We start from the raw sequence: 26642 nt of genomic DNA, 5'->3' as shown, positions 1-26642 counted from the left end.
CATTTTTTTCATTATTATGACTCCTTTTTTTTGTAATCAATTTATCAAAATATAATATATTTTGAATGCTCTGATAGGAGCATGATGATTAATCAGTTTGGATTATAGGAGGCATAACAATTTGTATTCAAATGAATTAATTTTTGATTAGCTTTAAGATTTCACCTGAGTACTATAATTTCCTGGGCTTTATTAAAAAATATATAAATAAATAAAAATCATTTGAGTTTAGTTCTTGCGGTATTTGTTTTTGTTTGTTTGTTTTATTTTTACTGGTATCTTTAGTGATTACAAATCACTTAATAAATAGGTAACTTTCTTCCAAAGCTTTTCTGTTTGTTAATTGATAATGAAACTTATGCTGTTCTTAATATCAAATTTCTATTAGTATTGTTTAGTAAATAATGAATGTCAAAAGTAGGCAAGGAAATTTTAAATTAAATTCATATTTAAAACCTAATATGTTTTGCATTCTTCTATCCTCGAATGGGTATATAGAGTACTACTGCAGTAAAACATGAAGATGTCACCCCTCATTTAAGTTATCTTTACTGTAATGCAAATAATATACAGAATGAAATTAATGATTAAATCTAGTGGCTATTTTAAAGTAGTCATCCATTCACTGTTTAAGGTCTACAGGAAATAAACTCCATGTTAAGAATGATTTATTTTATTATTATTTTTTTTAATATTTGTACCAGTATTCTAACTGAAGTTAAAATTTGGTCTACTTGAAATTAGCCATGTGTTTGAATTTTTGAAAAAGACTTCCTCTGTCTTGCTTTTCTTTCAGCTTTCAGTGACAGTAGAGTCATAGTGATGCCTGGTAAATTGGTGTGTTGCTATGGAAATTACTGAGATGCCACCAGTTCTTACTTGTTCTTCATTTCCAGATCCAGTATAAAGAAATAAGTGAAGGAGAAATCTCTAGGCTGCAGTAGTAGGGAAAAAATATAGTGCCAAACCTTGACTTTAATAATGAGTTTTGGTTTGTTTTTTTTTTTAAATATAGCTGACATGTCAAGCATCTGTTTGAACTTTGAGAGGTTCAGGGTCTGTGCTTGATTCAAAACTATCCAAGAAAAGACTCATTCAACCTAGAAATTAGGATGCCTAACAGGGATGTCAAATTATGGCCGAGTTTATGTCAATACCTTGTTATCCTACCTTTTCTGTTTATGTGAAAGAGTATAATTGTTTTCCAGTAAGCCTTACGGCCAGTTCTCAGTCATTTCAAGAAATTAGCAAAGTGGAGGAAGGATGTACCAGCAATTATTTGCTTTGAAGTTTCTAATTGGGTATCCGTCTGCATGCGTGCAGAAGAAGGGATTCTGTCAGACATTTATTTTGCTTGGTTTGGAAGGACAGATATTGCAGGGAAGGGGATAGACAACATTGTAAAACAATACAAGATGAAAATGCTCATTTCTGAGACTGTTACGCTGCTTGTTTTGCTGTAAAATATCTTTCCTGTGGGTCTGAACAGGATTATTCAGGTTTGAGATGAGTGATTTTTAGGGGTTCTCCACTGTAGTCATGGGAGATGCATCTAAGACAAAATGTGTGTCTGAGTCATAACTTTCCTATGAGATGTCCTGAATGATAATGATGAAGCATTGGTTGTTCCTGAGGTAGCTGTTTGTTTGTTTTTTTTTTGGTTTGGTTTGGTTTGGTTTGGTTTTGCAGACAGTCATCCAGGCTTTCAGCCACAAGGCCAGATGTGACTGCCTCCAAGTAGAGTGGGTAGCTGACCATGTCACAAGGTCATGACTGTACTTTCTTTGGCCTCTCTTTCTCTTCCATATTTTAGTCACTATTGCTTGAATATATGCAAGAGGTTCAGAGGTGAAATTCCTGCACAAATTGATCTCATAAACAAGACAACTGAAGCTTTCAAATCACTGAGGCATAAGCTGCCATTTCCACTGGCATAATTCCCTGTGCTCTGGGAAGACTCTGATCATCTGAGAGTCTTCTCTTGAGAGCTAATGTTAATTATTTCATTCTATATGAAAAATAACTCTTCAGTGAGACAAGATAAAAACTTAGTGCTGATTCCATTTTAATTTTCAGAAATCAAATTTGTTTGTCTTAGTTCTGTTTAGTCTTGGAAATGTGCTTCCTTGGGGGGCAGCGGAAATAATTATATATGAGCAAGAAAACAGAAGTAAGGTAAGATAAAAAGAAGGGTAGGCAATCTCTTTTTATTTATATATTTACCACTGTCATTTTTTCTTAAAGGAATCTGCTACCAGGAGTTGGAAATGAGAAATGTGTTCTGTTTCATTTTAAATTTTTGTCACTTCAGATGTGTCTTACAACCTGTCAATAACTTGGATAACTTGCTATGCTTGTCTTCAGTGGTATTTGCAGTTGTTTAGATGAAAAATGAATGAATCAAATTTATTTATTCATCCTGTGTGTCTTCTTCACACATAAGTTTTTGTCTTATTCATTCAGCTATCATTAATTGAAGGTGACATGCAGGAAATGAGTTTTCTGGAATGCTTGGAAGCACACTCTCTTCTCTTCAAGCAATAATTTGCATCTGTGGAGTCACACCAGTCTCGATGTTGTGACACGGGAGTGCTCCTGCGGTAGTACAAGAATGTCAGAAATATAAAGGTGATACATGTATATTTAAATATCAATGAAATTTTAACTTCTAGTTTGCAAGTTGTTTAGTGCCTTGATGAAATCTAAAGAATACAGTTGGTTTGAGCCTCTGGCCTTTCTAGACTAAGTTAGGTGCTTAGAGACGTGGTTTATTGGGTGACAGTGGTAGTAGGGTGATGGTTGGACCAGATGATCTTGGACGTCTTTTCCAACCCTAATTCTATGATTCTGTGATTCATGATGGATGTTTTCATCCAAAGCACTACTACAACAACAGCAGGCCTGTAAATGCTGATTTGTGCAGTGCTTCTCTTAAAACATGACACAGAAAAGGAGAGAAAAGTGGCTTTGTGGAAATAAGCACCTTAATTTAAAAATCCGTATGGTGCCTATACTATTTCTTCTATAAAATGTAACAAAATCATTGTATTTAGCATGTGCAGGGTGTGAGTTATCGTAGACTGGGAGTAAAAAATACAAGTTTTGAACTATCCCAGAAGTATTGTGGTATAAGTATCTAGATGATGTGGTCAAAACTTTGAAAACTTGTCAACAGTGAGTGCATCGTATGATGTTAAGTAAAAGCACACATTTTTGTAATAGCAGATAGAACTCTGATCCCAGACATGGAGTTACTTCTTTCCCTTCATACTTTCAAAACAATGGAAACTAACATTTGAAAGCTTGAAATCTATTTTCTATTCAGCTTTTGTTCAGAGTCTGACATCTGTGTGCATGTTTTGAACTGTGCTATGTTTAGACTGAAGAGAGGAGGTCAGAATTATGGAATTCAGAGGCATAGAGCATGATGAATTTAGGAAAAAAAATGCATATCTTTACTCTTATACTCTAGCAACACTAAACTTTTTACTTTTTTTTTCTTTTTTTTTTCTTAGAAATAGCTAAACCTTAATCTGCAGACACCGTAATCAAATTTTACAGATACACAGTGGGCCACAACCATTGCTAAAAGACCCGTATTTTAGTTCATTGACTTCTTAAAAATTTCTATTGACAACCCTTTTTGGGAAGACCTTTATTTGGAAAGGAGAAAGTTGAATTTCAGCTATTTTTGCAATCTAAAGTGGGGAAAGGGCCATCACTGTAAGTTTTCCCAAAAGGTGACATTTTTGCTGCTGACAAGAATACAGCAGCAGGAAGAATGAGGGGAGGGGAAATGGAAAGAGAGACAAAGGTTGGCTTGGGAGAAGCAAACTGTATTAATTCTTTCAACATTTGCAGAACTAGAACATGATAGGAAACCTTCCAGCCATTGCCTTTGCTTGACAGCCCTGTCAAACCCTGTCTACAAGTGGCAAAACCTCTCATAGGCCCTGTGGACCAATTCTGCTCAACCTCACTTAAATAGAATTAAAAAAAAAAAAAAAAAAAAAAAAGTGTCTGTAGAAAAATACCTCTCTAAGTCATTTTTTCTCAGAAACTCTCTTCAGAGAGAAATGTACCTGAATTTGTCTCTTAAAGAAAATGTAAGCATTTGAAATTGCCTTTAGTCATTAATTCACATGTTCACAAGATCATTGAGGTTAGCTAGTCCATCAACCCTGAGTGGGACTATTGACTGTTATTATGTGATTTAAAAATAATCTCAGCCATCATATCAAACTTTTGCTGTTCACAATTTATAAGAATTCTTTGCAGCAGTAATGAAAGGGATACTAAAATAGATTTCTTAATTTAAGCACTCTTATATGATGCACACCATCTTCATGACAGTTCTAAGAAATTTTAATCACCAGTGGTAATATCTGAAAAAGTGCTGCCTTAAAAATGAAGGATTTCAGTCAGCAAACCTTGCAAGTGCTTTATTATCGTTATTATTGTTATTTGAAGAACATACACTTTGTTTACATCTTCTGTGCTAATGAATTTTCCAATTTTAGTATCTATAAATTAGTTAAACTTTGATATCTTCTGTGCCTTCATTTTGATAGTGTACATTTCTCACAATAAAGTGTCTGAGTAAAGTTGTATTTACATATTGAGCCATTTATTTGTGGGTGTATATGTAGTACAAACACTCAGTTGCATAAGTGACTTGCATCTCTGGAAAAGTGTTGTATTGTTACAAAGAACCTTGACAACTCTGATGACACAGAACTCATGACCTTAAAGGTATTAAGTATATGTTGTATTGTTGAATTATTGAATTAGCATAAAGGTCCCTGAGGTATTTATATATATACATATATATACGTATATATATATAAATATATACATATATACATATATATAAAAATATATATGTATATACATATATACATATATATATATAAATACCTCAGGGACCTTTATGCTAATTCAATAATTCAACAATTAAATTAGGCTTGTCTTCCTTTTCCTGAAAAAAAAAAAATCAAAAACTTATTATTTCCTATACTAAATTAGATGGTTCCTTTGTATTTGTAGATACAGCAGGGGAATAAGGCAAGGAAACACTTTTAAACTTGCTTTTAAAGTAATCCCATTTTAAATAAACACTAAGACTCCAAGACTAAGCCTAAAACATGGTGTAATCCAAAATTACTGATGTTTTGTCTGGATAAAAAACAATAATTATCCAAAGGAATTGGAAACATTTGAATTAGTCCAAAGGAAATTCTTTTTATGGGTGCAGGGATTTTATATGCAACCAGAGGTTGTTTGAAGACTTCTTGACTAAGGACAGAAAATTGTGGCCTTCTCATGATATCTGAATGATGAAGAGCACTGAAAGACAAACTTGATATACACAGACTACTTTATAAACATTCTGTTAGAACAATTCTAATGGTTCTTACAAGGAAGACATAGAATAAGAAATTATTAGATTCCGTGCTTCTAGAAAGAGTTTGTCCACAAGATCAGCTACAAGATCTACTATTGATCTATGTAGGTATAGCTTGTAAATATATTATATTCTTAATTTTTTGTTTGTTTGTTTTTATTATTTTTTAACTATTTTTTGAGTATAATTTTTTATTAGCAATGGGCATAAAAGAAAATTCTGAGAAGAAATTGGGAAAATATTCATGTACACAGACCAGTTCTGGCTAATTTTGACCACCCATCCTAACGGTGGTATTTTGAAGTAAAACTTGACTAATTTTGGTGAAATGTACCACTTTTCTCTTCCTGTTTCTGTCTGTGGTCAGTGATAATACTGCTTTCACTGTTTTAAGATGCAGATAACCAACTGCAAGACCCCCATGTGCAGGAGATGACTGGAGAAGTTGAATATAAATAAAACTCAGAAACTGTGTAGTTAACAACTATGCTATTACTTCCTTAAAAGACAGAGATAGAAAAAGATAGAAAAAACAATTAATAACCCCAAGACCTCATCTTCATTGCCTGTACCTTTAAAATGTCTGTGCCATTGGAAACCACTGCTTTTTATTGATGTTTCTGCAGACTTCAGAAACAAGGACAGGAGCATCTAAAATATCTGGAAAATATTTTAAAAGACTTTGCATCCAAACAAGTATTGTTGTAGAATGTTTTGTTTGGTATGTCTCCTATAAAAATAGAAGATTTCAGCTATGTATGTAGGATGGAAATAAGCAGACTATGTATTATATAGCATTCTAATATATCTCCAGGAACTTACCTTATGAGACAATTACTAAAGCTAATAATATTCCTTAATTGCTGTGCTGCTAATAACAGAAGAATGAAGCCTGTTAACAGCAGAAAAGGAATTTGTCACATGCATCAGTAGAAATAGCAGCAATAATGGAGGTAACAGTAGAGAAATGTAGAATTCTGTGAAATGTTCAATGACATATTTCATTGTAAAGACATCTGATAGATGTTCCATTATGGGTCGGGTCCATTTATGTAATATTTTTATTCATTTATAAAGTCTAAAAGTGTAAATCCATCATAAACCATGACTGAACTCATTTAAGGTGATTATTGAAAGATGTTTAAAGACCAGCAGGCAGACTTAAAAAGGCCTGAGGGAAAACAATAGGAAGTAGTGGCTTATTAATTTGAAAGGTAGAAGAGATGAAGGAGAAATTACATACTATGCTCTGTCTAAAAAGAATAGAGTAGGATCCTTCTGAAGAGAAGTAGAACAAAAGGTTCTGTCATCAAAAGGTAAGATGGTTCAGGATCCTCTGCTAATGAGTGTCACAGTGACTATCTTGCTGTGAACTGATGCTGTGAATTCACTGGTGAATTCTGTATTCAACTACTGAGTCTGCACTTAAACAGTTTTTCCTGCTGATAGATTCATTATAATACATGTTAAAAGTACTAAGGCAACAGGAAAATATACTAAACCAAATGATTTGGATTCAAAGGCAAAAATCCGTTAATGAAAATGTTAGCTGCAAACATTAAAATTTCTGCTGGACAAGGCTTATAAATTAAATCCCCCCTCCCCCTCCAAAAAAATAGCTTTCCAAAACTATGAAAAAAAGAAGCACGACTTTGAAATGCCTGATACCATTCTCCTTGTACTCCTCAGGAACGGAATTAGTCTGTTCTGGTAAGCCAGTACAACAAGGACAAGAAAAACTGACAGACTTCAGATATCTTTTTGGATATAAATATGTTGATGTGTAGAAGAAGTTAAAAAAGTGGTGGCCACATATTGAATGGATTTTTACAACCAAAGAGGCAGGGCTTAGTGACTTGCACATTTTTTCTCATTCATCTATGCCTAATTCTCACCTAACTATTTCAGTTGATATGCAAATTGAGTCACCTTAATGGAGATTTTAAAACATATTAAGGTAATATGTGTAGCAATAGCTCCTCTGCAGTGCTGCACTTAGATCTGTCTGTGTGCTGGATACCTTTTTTTCTTTTTTTTTCTTTTTTTTTTTTTTTTCTTGTTAATAAAAAGAGTTGCTTGGGTTGATTTCCAAGATACTGGAAATATGACTGGGAGTTTAGAGACCTACTTATGTTAGAAATACATCAATAAATCTATTGTTGTATGACCAGAAAATATATTAGTTAGCATACAGAGACTGAAATCTACCTACTGCTGTCACTATATATTATCTGGTGTGCATAAGTATGCAATTCTAAACAACAACTCTGAACCATTGAGGATACCTGGGATTATGAGTGTTCATTTATGTAATTCCACATTGATATTTTTTTCCTTCCTTTGGTTCCCTTGATTTTGAGGTCTTGAACAGCATTTGGGAATTTTCAGAAGTGGAAGCAATGTTAATTTCTCCATAACTTCATTACAAAACAAATAGGTCAAAAAAGTACGCTTTCCGTTGACTCTTGATACGTAAGATAGTATCTGTGGTGAGCCAGTCTACTGGTACTATGTATGCAAACTCTTACCTTGAAGAAGGTAAGAATTACTCATACTGCATAATGAAGAGTTGCTCATCACACTTTGCTTATTTCATTAATACAAAATTAAAAAAAAAAAAAAAAAAAAAAAACCCCCAAAAATCTTAGTCCACACTCTGACAGCCTCTGCATTCCTCAGAATTTGACAACTTTAATTTAGTTCATGATTCATAGTATGTTCTTATTCAGAGTGGCTATTAATAAAGCTAGATAAAAATAATTAATAATTACTTTTTTGACCCTATGAGATATTTTCCATACAATCTGCATATTTTATTTTGTAACTATAGTTTTCTACTGGCTTTTTGCATGGAAAGATTGCTTAAAAAGAAAGCTGACTTTTTCTGATTTTGTGAGTTAACTGATTGGCTGTCATATAAAACTGTATCTGTGACAAGTCTCCTACTTTTTAAGTCTCTACCTGAAACTTCACAACTAAAGTATTAGGATTAATCATTTAATACCGCAAAGCCAAATCTTGCTTCTGGTAATACCGCCAATTACTACTAATATAGAAGTAATACTAATGAGCACACAAGCGTATTTTTGTCTCTCTCCCTCCTCTTTTGTATTAGAAAGCTTCAGCTTTGTATTACAGCTTCAGAACTTGTAACCAACACTATCTCAGCAGTCACAGGATGTCAACAACACTTTTTTGCAGTTGCGCTTTTAGTACTGCAAATGAGAAAAGAGACTTATTCTAGTTAATATTGAACCAGGATGCTAGATAGTGTATTGTCTATATAGCGTATCAGAGGTTGTCTGCTTAATTTGATCACAAATATTGCAGTATTTTTTCTCTTCTGCTGTCCAATCCTGTCCCTAGATGGTCTCCAGAGCAAAGAAAATCAAGATGTTTTCTATTTGTATGCATCTGTTTAGAATATCAAAATAATAGCATCAGCTGAGCAGACTAATCTCTTTCTTCTGCCCACTGGGAGGGATTGTAAAAGGATAGCCTTATCTCCTACAGGCTCTAGAAAGCTGGTGATAATCAGTGGAAGCAATGACAGTTTTTGTTTGTTTGTTTGATTGGTTGTTTCTTGAGATAATATAATTGATTTGGTTACCACCTTTCCTTTACCAAAGAAATTTTCATTTGATCTGAGATGACTTAAGTTTTACTACTGTATTGGGTTTGAGTTAAAGTATATTGGCATTGACATGGCTTCTGTGGATTTACTTGGATAAACTTTGGGTGAATCTCTAAAACACTTCCAGGGCAGACATTTTTTGAGATTTATCACAGGTACAGAGCAGGGAATTCAGAGTGGTCTTTTGTACTTATGAAACCTGGATTTGGAGACCATCTGATTTTCCTCTGCATTATTTCCCTTGGGTTGCAACAAAATTTCCAACCCACGTACCAACACATATCCCCAGAGGATGTGCTGGGTGGGGATGTAGCACACCAGCTGCTTTTGAGTTCTTAGGGAAGATCATTCATTCTAGTTTTCTTAGAGTAAATGCTATCTTAAAAATTTGTGCTGTTGCAACAAAAGCTGAACAGAGTTGATATTAGTAGTTACATGAGCTAACGGATATAGCTTTTTCTTCCAAATCCTCTTAGTTTTGTGTAAATATTTGTTTTCTCACCCTTTTCTTGCTTAGGCAAGTCTCTCCTTTTTTTTTTTTTTTTTTTCCTTCCCTGTGCAATACTGATGCATTGCAATAGAAGACTGGTATTTTTTTATTATTATTTTTTAGAGATTTTCAGGAAATACTTTAAAATAAGTAGCAGAAATGGCAGAAAATATACCACTAATACAAATGAGTGAAGTATTTGAAATATTTATTATATACATCTTCCTCTTAAATTTTTATCTAGAGCAAATTAGATTTTTTTTTTGTTTGCTTCAACTTTACGGATTCCAGATAGTTCTGTGAATAATGCAAAAAAAAAAAAAAAAAGTTTCACCAAACTATTCAACAGCAAGCTTCTTTTGAATATCTTTTTTCCTACTGCTGCAGAGGATTCTTGCAAATTTGAATCTTTTAACTATTTCCAGTTATTTACAGATATTAGTTAATTTTCCTCCCCTTCAGTTAGGTTAAAAGATGTAATGAAGGTCTTTGGGCTGGCATCTGTTAAATCTGTGATTCTTTGCCAGAAGAGTTTAAGCTAAGGGCACAGTAGTGCAGGTGATCAGATATCAATAAATTTTCACTGTTATTAGACATCCTCTTGATCATTGCTGTTTTCAGGGTACTACTTTAGTCCTACAGTAGGCTTCACTTTTCAGAGCACCTTATTTTCTATATAAAATTAATTTCTCCATAAAATCTGGTGGATGCCATAATGCTTAAAGGAGAGTCAAAGCATTATGTGTAACTCCATTGGAAAAAAAAAATGATAAATTTGATTTTTAGAAAATGATTGATTCATACAACCTCCTACTTTAGAGGTTTATTGAATCATATGTCATGGATAAGTGCAGTTTTCAGAATTTATATGCTGTTCTTCCATACAGTATATCAGAGGGTGTTTGAAGGGCTTTTCTTCTACATTAGCATATTGTTTAATCTTGCTGTATTTAAATATGTTGCATACACTTCCAAGAATTCTTGGAACAGTGACCAAGCACTTAATACCAGCACCTATAGATCACAGTTGTCTTTCACGAGTATTAATGTGGCTGATTTTTGCAGGATTTAATAGACACATGCTGAAACTTCAAAACACCTCCAAAAGTAAAATGCTTTAACTTTCCTCTTCTACTCTTAGGATCAATTGCTGTTAGATATTATGCACGTATATAAATATTCAGTGTATTCAGAGTATCTATATCCAACAGTTTTAATCTTTGTGAACAGTGCTTTGGACTTAGTGCTGTGATCAGCTTTATTAAATCTCATGCTAAGCACACTATTTTCACCTATTTTATAAGTCAAAACAATATACATCTTGAAGACTGTGATAGCTTTGCTGAGAGAGGTTTCTATGCTGCAATGTCAAGAGAAGTGCAGGTAGATGTGACAGAATGCTATCTGATGATGATGTCAATCTAAAGAATAATTTTTGACTCTGAATTTGAGCTTACAACCCTCTGAATTGAAGCTGTAAAAATTACTTGAATTTTTTGTCCTTAAGTATAGGTGTTTGAACTGTTCTGTTCAGAAGCTCTGCTTCATTTTAAGGTATTCTGTTGCATGGTTTTGATTTTGTAACACTTGTTTTCACAAATCCCTACCTTCCTAAAGTACAATGCTGAGCATCTGAGTAGATTTATATCTCCTTTCAATGTGTGTTATTTCAGGTTGTGTGTAAAGGTCTGATTTTTTTGTATTATAAAGACTCCAGCTTTATCTGTTTCTCAATGTTAAATTCCCTTGCAGATGTGGGAAGTGCCTTTATTATTATTATTATTATTATTATTATTATTATTATTATTATTATTATTATTATTATTATTATTTGGGGGAGGGAGGGAACAAAGTTATGAGTTTCTACTAAATATGTGTAAAAGTTACTGTGTTTCAGCTTTAATAAACTTACACATGGAAGAGTTAAAAATTAAGAACCTTTACTCCAGTGATATTTCCATTACTTCAATATATAGCTATATGATTAAAAACTAAAGAGAGAAGTTGTAACTTCTCCTCTGTAAATACTACTTTTCATTGCAGAATATCAAAGCATTATTTTCAGTCTGTCATATTCAAGTGGACTATGTGTGTTTTTAACTAATTAAAGTAAAACAGTATAAAAAACAGTGAAAAAACAATGTTTCCATCAAAAAGCAACAATAGTGTCTGGTGACTGAAATAAACTAATGGCCCAAGCTTGGTTCTGTTTGAGAAATTACTCAAATTCTGTATTAGAGGGTAATCAAACTGCAGTTTTCTCTCTAAGTTTTTTATATGGATTTGGGTGCAAACTCTGGCCACACAATTGCTCATAGATAATTGCTGCATATTCTGTTTAAGCTCAATGAAATGCCTCATATTTCTTGGCTATAACCATTTCTTTAAAATATTCTAAGTTCTAGGGTTTTCCTGCTGTATGCCTGCTAAAACTGTTGCAAACAGTTTGTTTTTTATCTACTTTATGAGGCCAAACATGAAGTATTAGTTTTTCTTGAAAAGAGACACTGACGTTAGTCTTGCTGAAACTGAGTTGGAAATGCAGAAAGCCAAAAATGGCTACTGGAACTGATTTTATTAAAATAATTGATTCAAATAAAAAGTGATATATTCTGTGCAGGTACAAACCACCATGAAATCTGAGTGCACTCTTTGTTGTCCTTCTATCCTTGAACTGCCCTGCTGGTGCTTTGAAACAAAATAATGATGCCGAGTTTCCAAGTTTTTAAGCTGTAGGTACCTATGGATTAAAAAAATAAATAAATAAAAAAAAAGTAAATTACTATTCAGAAGAATAAAACTTGCAAGTCTTTCTTTCCAGATTTGTATCCCCCTCTTGTTTCCCCCACAAGGAGAAAAAATTATATATAAAAAAAAAAAAAAATACTTAAATACTTCAGCTCCCACAGCTAAACTGATTGTGCACACAGTACTTTAGTTACTATATGAATATTTCAAAAATTACTATGGTATGCTTTGATTTCACAGAACTCTCTAATAGTAAAATGAATCTTATGGATTACATATATAGCCTGTGACTATAAAACCACAAATTATAGTATATTATAAACATGTATATGAATCTATAATGGTATGTTATAGAGAATTGACATATATATATACTTTAACTGGGTGAATTGTCCATAATCATCTCTAACCATCATAATTCTCACTGACTGCAATCAAGCCCACCAGGATTGATCTAATCTGAGTTTGTGGCAGATGTTTCTATATTTCTTCTATTTCTGTTTTTAAATGCCATTAACTTTGCAATCTGGAAAATACAAATAATAAAAATATGCTATTAAAATGTTTAGGATTTGAACTGTGATACCAAAATGATCCAAGACCTAATAGTCTTTTATAACCTTGTAGAATGTCATACTACAAGGTTTCTAAACTGCAGGCTTATCTTTGCTTCCTAATTAGGATGATAAAATGAAGCTCAAGAGCAAGAAGAAGGATATAAAAAATGATGAATCTTTCTGTATTTGACAGCCTTCAACAACACATCTTCAGACAGTATTTACTTATTACAGGCATTACTAGTGATCATTTTAGGATATATCTGTGATTTTTGACTCCTGGCTTTACGGTTTAAACAGTTTTGCTCCTATTGTGAATGTTTTGTGATAGACACTTTGGCAATGTTTGAAGAAAATATATTGAAATAGACGAGAGAGTGGAAAGTTAAAATCAATAGAGGAAAAAAAAAAAAAAAAAAAAAAATTTCTTGAGCAGAAATTGGTGGGTGTCAGATGGCCATGGGGAAACCCTGCTTGTCTGTGGAGAAATGGGCAACTTCTTAGCATGGCATTATGGGGCAGTATGCTTGATTCCTACTGCTCTGTGCCCATTTGGAAGCTCAGTGTTGTGCCTGGATATTTCTCCTTGTTGGCTTTGTCATCCAGATTGAAGTTTGCCATTCGTAAGGTACCTGCTCAGTGCTGTGGTAACTGTAATTCAGAAAAGTAGGCAGTAAGATCTGTGCTGGTCAAGACAGGAGAAACAATGTTTCTGGGGCACCTTCATTTCAAATGTGCCCAGAAACCAAAGGGCAGATGTGATGGCATGTGTTGTTACAAGAGTACTTGCTTCTATCTTGTTAATGCAAAGTATTGGTAACTCAGGTAGATGGACTCTGATGTTGACTTTGTTTTAAACTGTTGACTTTATTCAGCAATAGTTCAAATCTTATAACTTGCTCTTTAGCTGAGGAATGAATAATTTTTGCCTTCTCATTTTCCTCTTGGGCCTTTTCACAGACAATAACTTCATCAGTACCTTTTAAAGTTTATTTAAATGTGCAACATGTAGTTCCGCTGAAGCAGTGAAATGTCACCTCTCATCTCTTCTCCCTTTGCCAAAGTATACACGGGAGAATCAAAACAACAACATCAACAAGTGGTGGTGTCAAAACAATGGTTAAATATGACGTTATTGTGACAACTGTTTTTATTTTCATTACAATGGATGCTACTTTTTTTTTTTTTTTTTTAATTTGAGTGTCAAGGTACTTTTTTTGTTGGTGGTGGTCTTTGTTTTTTAACCTCATGACATATTGTATTTCTCTTACATACCCCATAAAAACTTCATCCACTTTTAATGTAGAAAACTAACAAAGTCAATTTGAACTTTTAATATTTTAGGGCTTTAACTGGAGATGTGTCATCTAATGATACAGGTCCTGTATCCTCTGCACATGGAAAGTAAGGAAGGATAAATCAGCCAGCCTATTTTGTAAATAATGAGATGTAAACACAAGACTGAACATTACTACAGGTATCGTCCTGGGAGAACCATTGGGGTTTCTCTAGCAAAGAGCTCCATTAATGATTCTTTGATCCTGTCCTGGTCAGTGATGGTTTCTGTCAGTAACTAGGAGCTGGCTCCCTGCTGCTTCTCTCAAGAGACAAATGTTTCTACAGCTGTCATGTTTCTACTGACAGAAACATGTCAGAAACATGACAGAAAAACAGGTAGTTTTCCAATATAGTAGAGGAAATTATTGCCATTTGTACTGTTGGATAGAGGGATGGAGATTTCAGAGGAATGTATCCCTTTAAGAAATCTTAAGTGATCTGATTACAGATCTATACTTTTTTTTGGTGGGCGGGGATGATAACTTAAACGTTAAAATGAATGAAAAACAAATTATTATTACATGTATTATTTGAGTGTTAGGTGGAATTTCTGGAATAATATGTAGAGACTTGTCAATAAAAATCCCTTCTCTAAATATCAGTGATGACTGGCAAAGCTCAATTAGTTACAGCTGTGGATAAAGACAGGCATTGCATCTTTGTAAATGAGTATTAAAAGTCTTTAGAAGTCTCTGGAAAATGGAAACTTCTATGTAAGATTCCCAGAGCAAGCTAATTCTTTAAAGTTATTTTAGGAAAAGGAAAAAAAAAAAAAACAACTTTTTTCTAAAAAACTAGTTTAGTCAATGTGTAATGTGTAAATCAATGTGTAAATGCTTTAATGTGTCTTTTAATAGATTTATTATGAATATCCACAACAATAATAAAACAGAACTGTGTGGTACGGATATGAAGAATAGTTATCTATTCAGAGGACAGACTTTTGCATATATTAGTCAATAATATTAAAAAAATAAAAACATCACTGAAAAAGTAAGGTGAATTAAGCAGAAGAAAAGGCAAGGAGAGGTTAAGGAGAGATTTTCATCATAAATTGGTCTATAGCAGTGTTTTAAGTAAAATATAAAAAGGGGATATCTAAAGATTAAATGAAGTAGTAATGGAAGTTGAATTTTTGACTAGAAAGATTTTAGGAACCATTCTGGGGAGATAAGGTTATTTTGTTCCAGGTCTGGACTCCTTTTTCTTTGCTGCAGGACAAGGCTATGCAGAGCCATCTTCAGCAAGAGAGGCTGTTCGCCCTCTGCATCATCATGAAAATTGTCTTTATGTGCTATAGCAAGTGGCTGCTGAACCAGCTCTCACCTGACCACAAGTGTGCTGAATTACTGCCATTGCTTACTGATGTGGAAGTACAGATAATGGGGTTGAGAGGAGTGTTTTTACTGCCCAATGGGCATCTTGCAAAACAGAGGGGAAATAATATTTCTGTTTGAAGAGACTCTGCTCTGGCGTGGACTCAGCAGGTAGTTTTGTTACAGTCCTCCTCAGGACTTGTACTGAACTAATTTGGGTCCTTCTAAATGATACTATAATAAAAAGGAAACCCCAGTACAGCACATATTTAATGTTATCTTTCTGAATTTCTCTGGGAAAAAAAAAAAAAAAAAAGGATGTCATTAAACTGTTGTTTGCCCTTCACAGAAAATTATTCAATTACTTCTGTTGTTCTGGGTGCCTATCCAAGAATGCTGTAAAACTGATTGAATGATCAAATATTTGGCATTTCTTCAACTATGCATGTGTCAGAAACAGATACTTAAATCTCACAGGAAGTACTAAATATTATAGAGACAAAACCTGCAAGTGGTTATCATTTTCTCTGTTGTTAAAGGGCTGATGCTGAATTCCTTCACAATGACTACCCCAATTATCTGAGGACTTCAGAAGTCTTTCAGAAGTTTTGATTACAGCCAATGGCATCTTAAACTAGGCCAGGGATAAAAGAGCATCTCATAGTTCGTGAATAATTGAGTAGGTTTCTGTATAACAATGAGGTGCCTTATGAAAGGCAAATGTTTGTTTGCTGTGTGCTCGCATCTGCACCTATTTATTCATATTTATAGGTAAATTCATATGCTAATGCATTTTCAAGCACTATGGTACAAACTGTCTGTTGTGATCGGATAAAATGCTGCTGAAATCCACTGGAAATATGTAAGTCTTTTTACCAGTTTTAAAAGTGATTGTAGGTTAAAAAAAATCAAATACAAGAATGTGTCTTGGTGTACCTACTCCAGTGCTGAGTGAGCCGTTGCTTTCTTCAGATCTTTCCTTTCCTTAGAGGTCTGGAAAAAACAGCTGTCAATAAACCAAAACAGTAGCAATCTAAAGGTAAAATGTGAGTTCCTTCCTCTTGCAGTTCAAAGTGTTCTGCTGTAAAAGCAAGTCATTCATCCCACAGCCCATATATATGCCAAAGCTTTTGTGTTTAACACAGCTCTGGGATTAGGCCTAATGAGGAGCATCCCTTAAGATAACTGACATTTGGCCCTCATCAATGGATACTGTGAAGACACCTCTAATAAAGGGCCGGGGGGAGTGGGAGGGGGGTGGTGGTAGTCAAAGCCTCCCTCTTGAATTCTGTTAGTTAGCTGTCAGACCCTCAGAACCCCTTCCACACTCAACCAGGTTGATATCCAGTGGAAAAAAAAAAGACTGAAATTGCCAATCAGGAGACCCTGCTCATTTGTCACTGAATGAATTGCTTTGGAGTATGCATTAGATGACCTTTTATCTGGAAGATACTCTCATCCTCCTGGGGAGAAATTTGACTCTGTCACTTAGCTTGTCTAGCTTTCTATTTACTAGGCATGCTTCTGAGGTACTGGATCTAACTGATATTTTAAATTAAAATAAAATATAACCGTGGTGTAGAAAATGAACAAATGAACAAATAATAATAATTTAAAGAATGAACAAATAATAATAAATTAAAAAATAATAAAACAACTCAGTCAATTGATGTAAAATTTCTGTTACCTTATCACCATCTATCCAAAATTCAGGTCACCTGTAAAATGAGGGTTCTGTGGCTGTTCTAAAACCTGCTTTCACTGATGATGAGGCCTGTGGCTTGATCTGTTTTTCTAAAGAGATATCTGTGAGGGCAGCAAACTATTAAGGGCAGATAATGGAAATCAATAGAAGATTTGAAATGAAAGCAATGATTTTTACCTTGATGAAGAACTTCGGAAAATACTATCCTCAGAGGAAAAGAGACGAACTGAAAATACACATAGCCTAAAAAAGGAACGGTTTCCAGAAGAGCTGGGAGTATTATTAAAAGAAACACTTATATTAAATGAATAAATATTTCCTCTTAGGACAGTTGGCACTATTGCTTCTAGTGAGTCAAAGGGAGTCCCTTCAAAAAGAAGTGAATCTTCTGCATCTCCTGCAAATGTGGAGATTTTCGCACCATAACACTGTGAAGAATTAATATGGGTTAAGCAGAAGAAAACTGTGGGAGAAATGTTGTAGTTTTGGTAAAATAAGTTGCAGTGTTGCCAAGAGGTTATTTGAAGAAAGCACTACCTAATAAATATGGTTTATAATGTCCCACAGTGCAAAGCCATTTTTTCAGGAGATAATGATATTCTCTTTTTTTCCCCCAGGTTAGGTGAAGTATTTTCTAAGGTAGAAAGTACAGCTCTACAGTAGTTGCCACTTTACAACCTTAGAAGAAAAAACAAAAACAAAACCAAAACAAAAACAAAAAACAAACAAACAAAAAAAAACTTGTATACTTTTAAAGTCTAATTACAGAAGTTTTCATTAAATGTCTTCATATTTAAATGAAGATAAAAGTACTTATAGTCCAATTAGTAGGTTTTTAAAAGAAAATACTTGTTTTGCCTGATAACATTCATTTGAAATAATGACAACAGGATAGTGTCAGTATTCTTCTATCAAAATGTAGTTAAATAAGCTTAATTATTTTAGTGACACTGTATTTGCTGCTTTTACTCAGTTTAGAGAATACCACACTATGAGAAAACTCAGTTTAGATCTCCTTGCCCCTATTTCATTATTTTTTAAATTTTTTTCTCTAATGTTAGATTTGCTTGATCTGATCATCCAAACTAAATAGTACTGCAGTTCTTTTGTTGTGTCATTAAATTCTGTAGAATTTCTGAAGAAATAAGACTCTTCTGTATATATGGGTGGGAGAACCATTAGCTAACATTTTTTTGTGTTTTATTCTAAATGTACTAGTAAAATAATAACATAAAATTCCATATGATATTTTTCACAGAGCTGTACAAGTAATGAAAAGGAAAATGAACTAAACTACTCCCATAGATCTTAAAACCATATATAATTCCTTACTTATGCAAATAGACCAGAAGATTAGCCTCAACCAGCTTTTCTTTGAACTGCAAATGTTTTCTTATTTGATTGATTTTAAACTTCTGGTTATGGCAATATCATCAGACCTTTGGTAAATAGTCTTAAACATGCATTCTAAGTAAAATTTTGTGTGGTTTTCACTGAAATGTTTTGTTTTGTGCTTCTTGGATGTTTTTCTTACATACTACATTCCCAAAATGTAATAATTTGCATAGTTTTTCCTTAGAAAGTTTGTCATTGAATTAAGTGAGAGAAATAGACGCCCAGCAATGGTCACTTATTTTACCTGGAGTTTCTTCTTCTGTGTGTACAAGATATAGTAGCTGCTGATTACTGTGTTATGTTAAAAGCTGCAATAAATGTTTCTGATACTCTTGTAGAAATAGAATATAAATGTGAAAGCTACAAATGCATAGAGTGATATCTGAAAGCACTTTCCCTAATGACAGACTTTTAATTCTTTTCATGTTCAAAGTTCGTGGATTTACTTGCATCTCAGCAATTGTCAAATTTGGCATGTGTGAGAAACTGAAGCAACAAAGTCTATAAAAGACTGACGATCAATATCTATAAATTGAGGAACTGGAATCACTAGAGTAGAAATAATTGATATTTCAGGGTTTTCTAGCCATTTAAAATAAAATATGTTGGCTTTAAAATTTCATACTAAGTGAATTACATAACTGAATGCATTTATGATAACTTCTACCTCTAAAGAAAAGCTAATATAATCCATTGATATTGTTTCCAGATTTTCAGACGATGTTGGCTGGTTTTCAAGAAGGCTTCCAGTAAAGGGCCCAGGAGGCTAGAAAAGTTTCCAGATGAGAAGGCAGCATATTTCAGGAACTTTCACAAGGTAAATCATGCCTTTCTAGTGAACTCAAGCACTGGCTGTCTACCACTCTTCCATGGGAAGAGTGTATTTTTGATATGTCTAGTTTGCAACTAATACACTGGGAATCAGGTTGAAAACCTAACCCTGACACTAAAAACACAGTAAACTTTCTCTATATCTCAGCAATACAGGTCAAATATTACAGTTATTTTTTCTTGATGAGCACAAAAGCCCCAATGTGTGTGAAGTGACAAATTCATGGTTCTTTTTCATTACATATCAGTATTTTGTAAATGTGTTAAATTGGCTGCTTAATCAAATTTTAACCATTATTTATTAAGTATTGACTGAGTTCTGAAGATGATGAATGCCTCAGTTGTAACGGCAACACTCATAGAATAAGTATTTTTTTCCCCAGAACTCTTCAAAATTCACAAGCTTTGTGCACAGCAAGGATTTTTAAGTGTAAGAGTATAGGATTTACTAAATGAGATTTTCCCTGCTTTGTTTGTCATGTCTGCGTTGGAAAACAGGATCTCTGAATCTCATCCTCAGGCTCAATGTCTTTTTAAAATATTTTTGTTTCATTACTATTATTTCATAATAACAATTTGAGACCTTTCTCCTCAATTACTGCCATTCTGCTAAGTGGAGAAGTGATGGAGATGTATATGAGTTATGAATACTAATTTTTGCTATTTGAGTGTTACTATTGAGGGAACAGTGCAGGTCATTATGAAAGCAAATATAAATATCCCAATTCTCTCTCTCTCTCTCTCTCTTTTTTTTTTTTTCCTAGAGCTTCTTATTGCTTTGTTATATTTTTAAATAGTTCAGTAATGTTTATTGTTATCCAGTGAAAAATGTTAGCCTGTGTTTTGAAATTCCATTTCTTTATCTTTTTTTTTTTTTTTTTAAATATATTGAAAACAGGGTATCTGGTATGCAGAGCTGAAGAAAGGTAACTCTGATGTCTAACAATGAAAAAAAATATTTTATATTGAAGAAATGAAAGACGTTTGTTTGTTGTTGTTGTTGTTGTTTGTTGTTGTTTTTGTTAAGGAAGATTAATATATAGGTTGCAAACCTGACTTCTTATGAAGAGAAAACATGCTCAAAAGGATGAAAGACTCATTATCCCCTAATGTGAATATTAGAATTATTTACATCAACACAGAGATCTTTATTGCCATCTAATCTCTTTGTAACTAGTAGAAGAAAGAGGTGGTACAGAAGTGGCCCAAAACTTACTGGGGTTCTCTAGCAAATTGTGTCCTTCAGATCACTGTAAGTTACTCTGGGAGAAGGTCTATGAATAGCACATAGCCTCATGAGGTTGAATTGTGCATGTTTTCTGTCTTTCTCATGCAAAGGGTTACAAGAAGAAATTTTACATTTCAAGTGGAAACAAGGGAAAAATTGATACCTTTTATATATCAGTATTCAAATAAGTATCCAGGAACACACTTTCCTAGTAAGTAAATCATCAAGGTCTTAAGCATCTCCACTTTTTCACAGATACTTGAACTTGAAATGCAACTTAAGTCAAATTTGTGTTTTAAACACAAAGGTACTTCACCTAGATAGCTACATGTGTCCTACACTCATAGACCTGTGATAGACCTGTGTACTGACTGGGCAATGCAAATTACAGAAAGCACTGTAGGAAAATAAATAAATAAATTTTAAAAATTGGCCTAGTAGTACAAAGCTAGGATCTAAAATCTTCTGTTTTACATATCCTAAATAAATATTTATTAATGTGGAGATAAGCTGACCTCTATAGAAAATTGACGGGTTTTTTTGTTTTTTGTTTGTTTACTTGTTTTCTTGCATCCAGGCATTATCTGGATATATTTGTTATTTTGTAAATTCTCTAATGCATTGCTTTGTTTTTCCTAGTGATTTTTCAGTTGTTGTAAATACCAGTAATAGCATTAGTCCTTAAAGACAAGCGCCTCCTGACAGTAACAGTGAATTAGTTTAAACGGGACCTCGTCTGTTCATTCCAGTTTCTGGCATCTAATTATAACTTATCATTACTGTAAATTTAAATCATTACACTCTTGCTCAGGTAAGTAGGCCTAGCTGTATTGTTTTCCCTTGAACATTCATTGTAGAGGTTGTATAAAACAGCTGTGTTTACTCCCATTATTCCAAAGAGGACATAAAGTGGCAATAGTTCCATATCCATCCCAGGGGTAGTAATGTTCCTGGGAGTCATTCTTACAGTATGAGAAAAGGATGAAAAAAGACACCACAATTTTACAAACTTAAAAGAGGGAAGAAATAGCAATAGAAATAGCTTTCTCTCTCTCTCCCTCTTTCTCTCTCTCTCTCTCTTTTTTTTTTTTTTTTTTTTTTTTTAGTAGAAAGTAGAATTATGTGAAATGTGAAATTCTTCTTTTAGGCTTTGGAAGCATGCTGATCAGAGAGTACCTGTTAAGGTACTGTTAAGGGTTTAGCCTGTTAGGGTTAACCCTTAGGAGAGGGTTGCAGGAGGCTTAAAGGAAGTCAGCATGGCTAAGTAACATTGTGAAAAAGTTATTAGAGATAAGAAAACAAACTAAAAAATCTAAAGTGTATCCAAACAGTCTAGAATGCATAATAAAGTTGGCCAATTAATTGTTGGAACAGAATTAGAAAGATCAAAGTAGATTTAGAAAGAAAAGAGTAGAGCTTGAAGAACAAATAGTAACGAGAGTCAAAACTGGTTATAAGTACAGGTCCGGGTACATCAGGAGAATAGGTCTGAAAAAAAAAAAAAAAAAAGTTCTACATCCAAATGATAAACTTGATCATAAGCACTCAACCCCAGGTAGGCAGTGTGGTCACTAATGAAGTATGGAGAACAAGAGGCCAAAGGGAACTTAAGAACAATGTGGCTGAATTACTAAGGGTAGTCTGTTATGGGAATTGATGTGGACTCTTCCATTTCTTGTAAAATCTCCAGTTTTCTCACACGTTTTCTCACTAATGAGGTAAATAATGTTCATGTAAAATGAAGGTTCTAGGAGCTGGGTCTGTCTCTGACAATATATTGCTATCTTGGAGCACAGGCAAGAAAAGCCTGAAGTATAAGAGGTATGGCTTACACTTCAGGACTTACTGATTTATTTCCCCCAGTATGAAACCCTTCATTATTTCAGCCCCCCAGTATTTCAACCCTTCCAGTCTTGAAGAAAACAGAAATGGAAATACTCTCTTCACAAGGAGGCACGGGGCAAGAGGCAATGGGTAGAGCTTGCTTCAGGGGAAATTCTCTAGATATAAGGGGAAAAAAGAAATTCACCATAGGAACAATTAAGCATCAGAGCAGGCTGGGCAGAGAAGTCAGTATCTATGTGCTGGAAAAATTGAAGAACTAGCTTTTTAGGGTCCTGTGTAACCTTATCTAAGGCCCTTCTTTCAAGGTTGGACCAGATGTTAGCCAAGGGTCCCTTCCAGCTTAGACTTCTCTGTGAACTGTGGAGTATGTGTGATTAAAGTGTCTACAAGCTCTTGATATATCCCTGGGCTGCTTGCATTGTGTCAAACTGGTCCTGTCCTCTCCTGAGTATATTTCAGTTATTTCTAGTGATGAAAAAAAATATACTTAATCTTCCTAGTGTCTTTTAAAACAGTCTCAAGAGACCTTTTCTTTGAACTGCTCTAGTGTTATTGCTTTATAGTTGAGGACATGATGGTGTGTGTGTCAGTTATGTATAGTCTGCTTTTCCTATGAAAATCTATCCATGTTTTGGCTAGATTTAAAGACTTTGCAAACTTGTATTTTGTGCATGTTTGTTAGAAACACTTCTGACTTTGACAGCTAAAATGTCTCATGTCATCTGTAATGCTTCGTGTGTGATGGAAATTCAGATAATTTTCTCTCTTGAGTAATGAAATGTGTTCCCCCCAGTTATTTCAGGGCTAACACCTGACATTCACTCTAATAACTATTTGTCATTTCTGAAGACTTTTGTAGGGTCAGGTATTCGAGATGAGATCACGGACACATTCTCTGTATATACCTCTTACATCTAGGTAACATGGAAAAGGAAGTTATTGAATTAAAACTTAGAGAAGAAGCAGACCAAATGTTAGAGAGTGGTTAAAATAAAAATAAAAAAGTAAAAGAATAAAGCACTGGCACTCTATGAGAACACGTTATTGATTAGATATCTGGGAGAATCACAGAGTGGCTGAGGTTGGAAGGGACCTTCGAAGATCACATAGTCCAACCCCCCTGCCAAGCAGGATCACCTAGAGTACATTGCACAGGATGGCATCCATGTGGGTTTTGAGTTTCTCCAGAGAAGGAGACTTCACAACCTGTTTGGGCAGCCTGTTCCAGCACTCTGTCACTCTCAGAGTAAAAAAGTGTCCTCTCATATTCAGGAGAACTTCCTGTGCTTCAGTTTGTGCCCATTGCCTCTCATCCTCTCACTGGGCACAAATGAATAGAGACTGGCTCCATCACCCAAAATATCAAGAGCTTGCAGCAGATGGAAACCTAGTTGATCTGGGAGAAACTGAGATGAGAAATGCTGAAGGAAAAAAATGGAACCAAAAGATGTTGAAGAGTGTGTGTATTTTTAAGGGTAAACTGAAATCCCTTCTAGCTGATTTTACACAAAACCGAAGTGACTGATACAGAAGTAAAAATCAGACAATGGGAGGGAGTGTGACAAGAAAGCAAACAGTATGAACACAGTTTGTCTCTTCAGCTCAATCATTTCTGGGGTAAAGAGTATCAGTGCAGCAGGATGGATGCACATTAAGTGGGGTCATTCAGATTTTTTACACGAAATCAAATTTCTCTCTAATAACACTGCCTCATTTGTTTTGGTAATTAGAATGGGTGTATTTCTCAGAAATTTGCCAGGAGTCACAAATGCTGAAATAAGAAGAGCCTGTGTTTGGGAGTGTTTTAGTGCCACATACGCAGATGAATCTGATGGAGAGGTACTTCTGAGAAGAGAGATGGGAAGTGAGGTCTCTAATGGAGGTCTCCACTGCTCCTTGTGGAGAGATCAAAAAATAAGTGATTGAGATAGGTTTTAAAACAATTGGGGTGCTGCATGGGGTATCACACTTACTAAGCATTCCTTTGGATGTAAGTGTTGTTGAGAATTTGAATCCTGGGTATCTCAAATTCAAATTGAAAGTTTAAAGGACATTTTTTTGACTTTCATTTGTTTTCACCATACAGTTGCTCTGTTCCTTCCTTGCCAATATAATCTTCACTTCTCAGAAGTGAGGAAGGTGTGAAAGGAAATTAATATCTGTGAAACCATCAGTGTAAAACATATTTGTGTGTTGACCATTATGCTGAGGGAAGCCAGGGTGTTATCACTGTAGAAAAAAATGCATGAAATTATGAGAATAACAAATAATTTTTAAACCCTCTTAATAAGGGTGCGTAAGAAGATGGAGCTAGGCTTTTTTCGTTGATGTCCAGTAACAGGACAAAGGGTGTTGGACACAAACTGAAGAGCAGGTGGCTTCTGAACAACAGAAAGTACTTTTTCACTGCGATGCTAACCAAGAACTGGCACAGGTTGCCCAGATAGATTGTAGTGTTTCCATCCTTGAAGAGAGATAAAGGCTGTCTGGATATGATCCTGGACAGCAGGTTCTAGGTGACCCTGCTCAAGCCAGGGGGTTTGGACCAGACAACATCCAGAGGTTCCTTCCAACATCCAATATTTTGTGATTCTGTGTTTTTTTCTGAGGTGAAAAATAGGAAAAATCAAATGTGATCATATAATCAACACAATGTGTATCATAATATATATAGAAGGGCTACCAGTAAACATGTAGGTATATTTGTGTTAACACGCAGCTTCAGAATCAGACCTGGTGGGCCTCACTGCCATACAAGGAGACAACATGGTAGACTAGACCTATAGAACTAGTATTCAATGTAATATGTATATGTTCCTTTCCTACCCTTCAGCATTTGAGTCTGTCTTTGTTGTTGTTGTTGTTTCCCAATATTTTGTGTATCTATTTTCATTATTTATTTGGAGAATGTAGGTATATAACATAAGGTTCATTACAAATGTTAAAGACTTAATTATCTAACATGCTATTTGCTAACACCAGCAAAGAACATTAGGTGAGGATTCTTTTTTTTCTTATTGACAATTTTTTTTTCATTAAATATGCTCTGAATTACGTGCAAGTGTTTTGTGGGGGTGAAGGGGGAGGGGGAAATGCTTACTATTTTGATGTAGAAATGGGAAGAGGCATACTTCCTTGTGTACTAAAAGGAAGCAGACATACAAACATTATGTTACGGTGTACCAGGGAGGGCAGACAAGTTTGTCACTGTAATTTACTTTCTTTTAATAAAGACAGGTGAAATACAAGTCTTGCAAGTACTAACAGTTTCATTTAAGGTTTGGATTTTATAGTGAGGGAAGATTTACAATGTAATAAAGAACAGTATTTGAAAATTGGCAGAAAACTACCTAATTTTTACTTCTTCACAGAAGGAAATTTGAAATTCAAATCACTGGCTGATGAAGAAGGTTATTAAAAATTCATTAGAGCTGAAAATATAGCTGTGTGCAATTGTCATAATAGATACTCAAAATTAATTTATCCCCAGTGACAAATAAGGTAAATTCGATTGATCAGCTAACAAATTTCAGTTAATTTTATAAGTGAATGAAGTGAAAACATTTCAAAAAAAAGTCAAAAAATTGGAATTATTTCATTTTAAAAAATCTAAAGGAATGGCAGAGTTTCTGTTCAGCATCTTTGCATCTTTACAATTCTTCTTTCCCTTATTACTACATATTTTTAGTTTTCTTTTGCCTCAGGTTCTCTCTATGTTATTTTTCTTTCTCTTTCATTTTTCTCTTAGAGACTTCTGAACCACTTTGATTGTGTGTGTATGCACACGTACACACTGAATTTAGGTTAATTTAAACTTTTTTTCTTTCTCTATATGTTAATTTTTGATCCAGTTGATGATTTTTTCTACTGAGCATGAAGAATGTCATAGTTAATCTGGTGCTCTTAAATAATTCTTTCAGAATATATGAAAAGCCTACTATGAATATATGCATTTGTGCTTAAGAAGAACAGCATCAAAATTTCAGGTTTTGCATTGCTGAGATGGGACAGGAGGTTATTTTTAAAGACATTGAGGCAAAAAATCAACCCTTTAAAAATCAATGGGTAACTTTTTAATTTTTTAGTTTTTAGTATTATTATTACGTCTTTATTGTATTAATCAATGAAACAAAAAACTTAAGATAGTGGCT

At 34.1% G+C, this 26642-nt stretch overlaps 1 protein-coding gene across 2 annotated transcripts in view; it reads left to right on the top strand.

Annotated features, from left to right (window-relative positions):
- The window catches only part of DOK6 (docking protein 6), a 245595-nt gene that overhangs the window by 78846 nt on the left and 140107 nt on the right, over positions 1 to 26642 (top strand). For both annotated transcript variants that reach the window (XM_032182086.1, XM_032182085.1), the window contains exon 2: positions 19297 to 19404. In XM_032182086.1, the coding sequence (XP_032037977.1) occupies positions 19297 to 19404 (108 nt within the window). The remainder of the gene's footprint in view (positions 1 to 19296; positions 19405 to 26642) is intronic.

The sequence above is a fragment of the Aythya fuligula genome, chromosome 2 (assembly GCF_009819795.1).
Source record: "Aythya fuligula isolate bAytFul2 chromosome 2, bAytFul2.pri, whole genome shotgun sequence".
Lineage (NCBI taxonomy): Eukaryota > Metazoa > Chordata > Aves > Anseriformes > Anatidae > Aythya > Aythya fuligula.
Note: the sequence above shows the minus strand (reverse complement) of the source record. Positions and strands in the feature narration are given on the sequence as shown.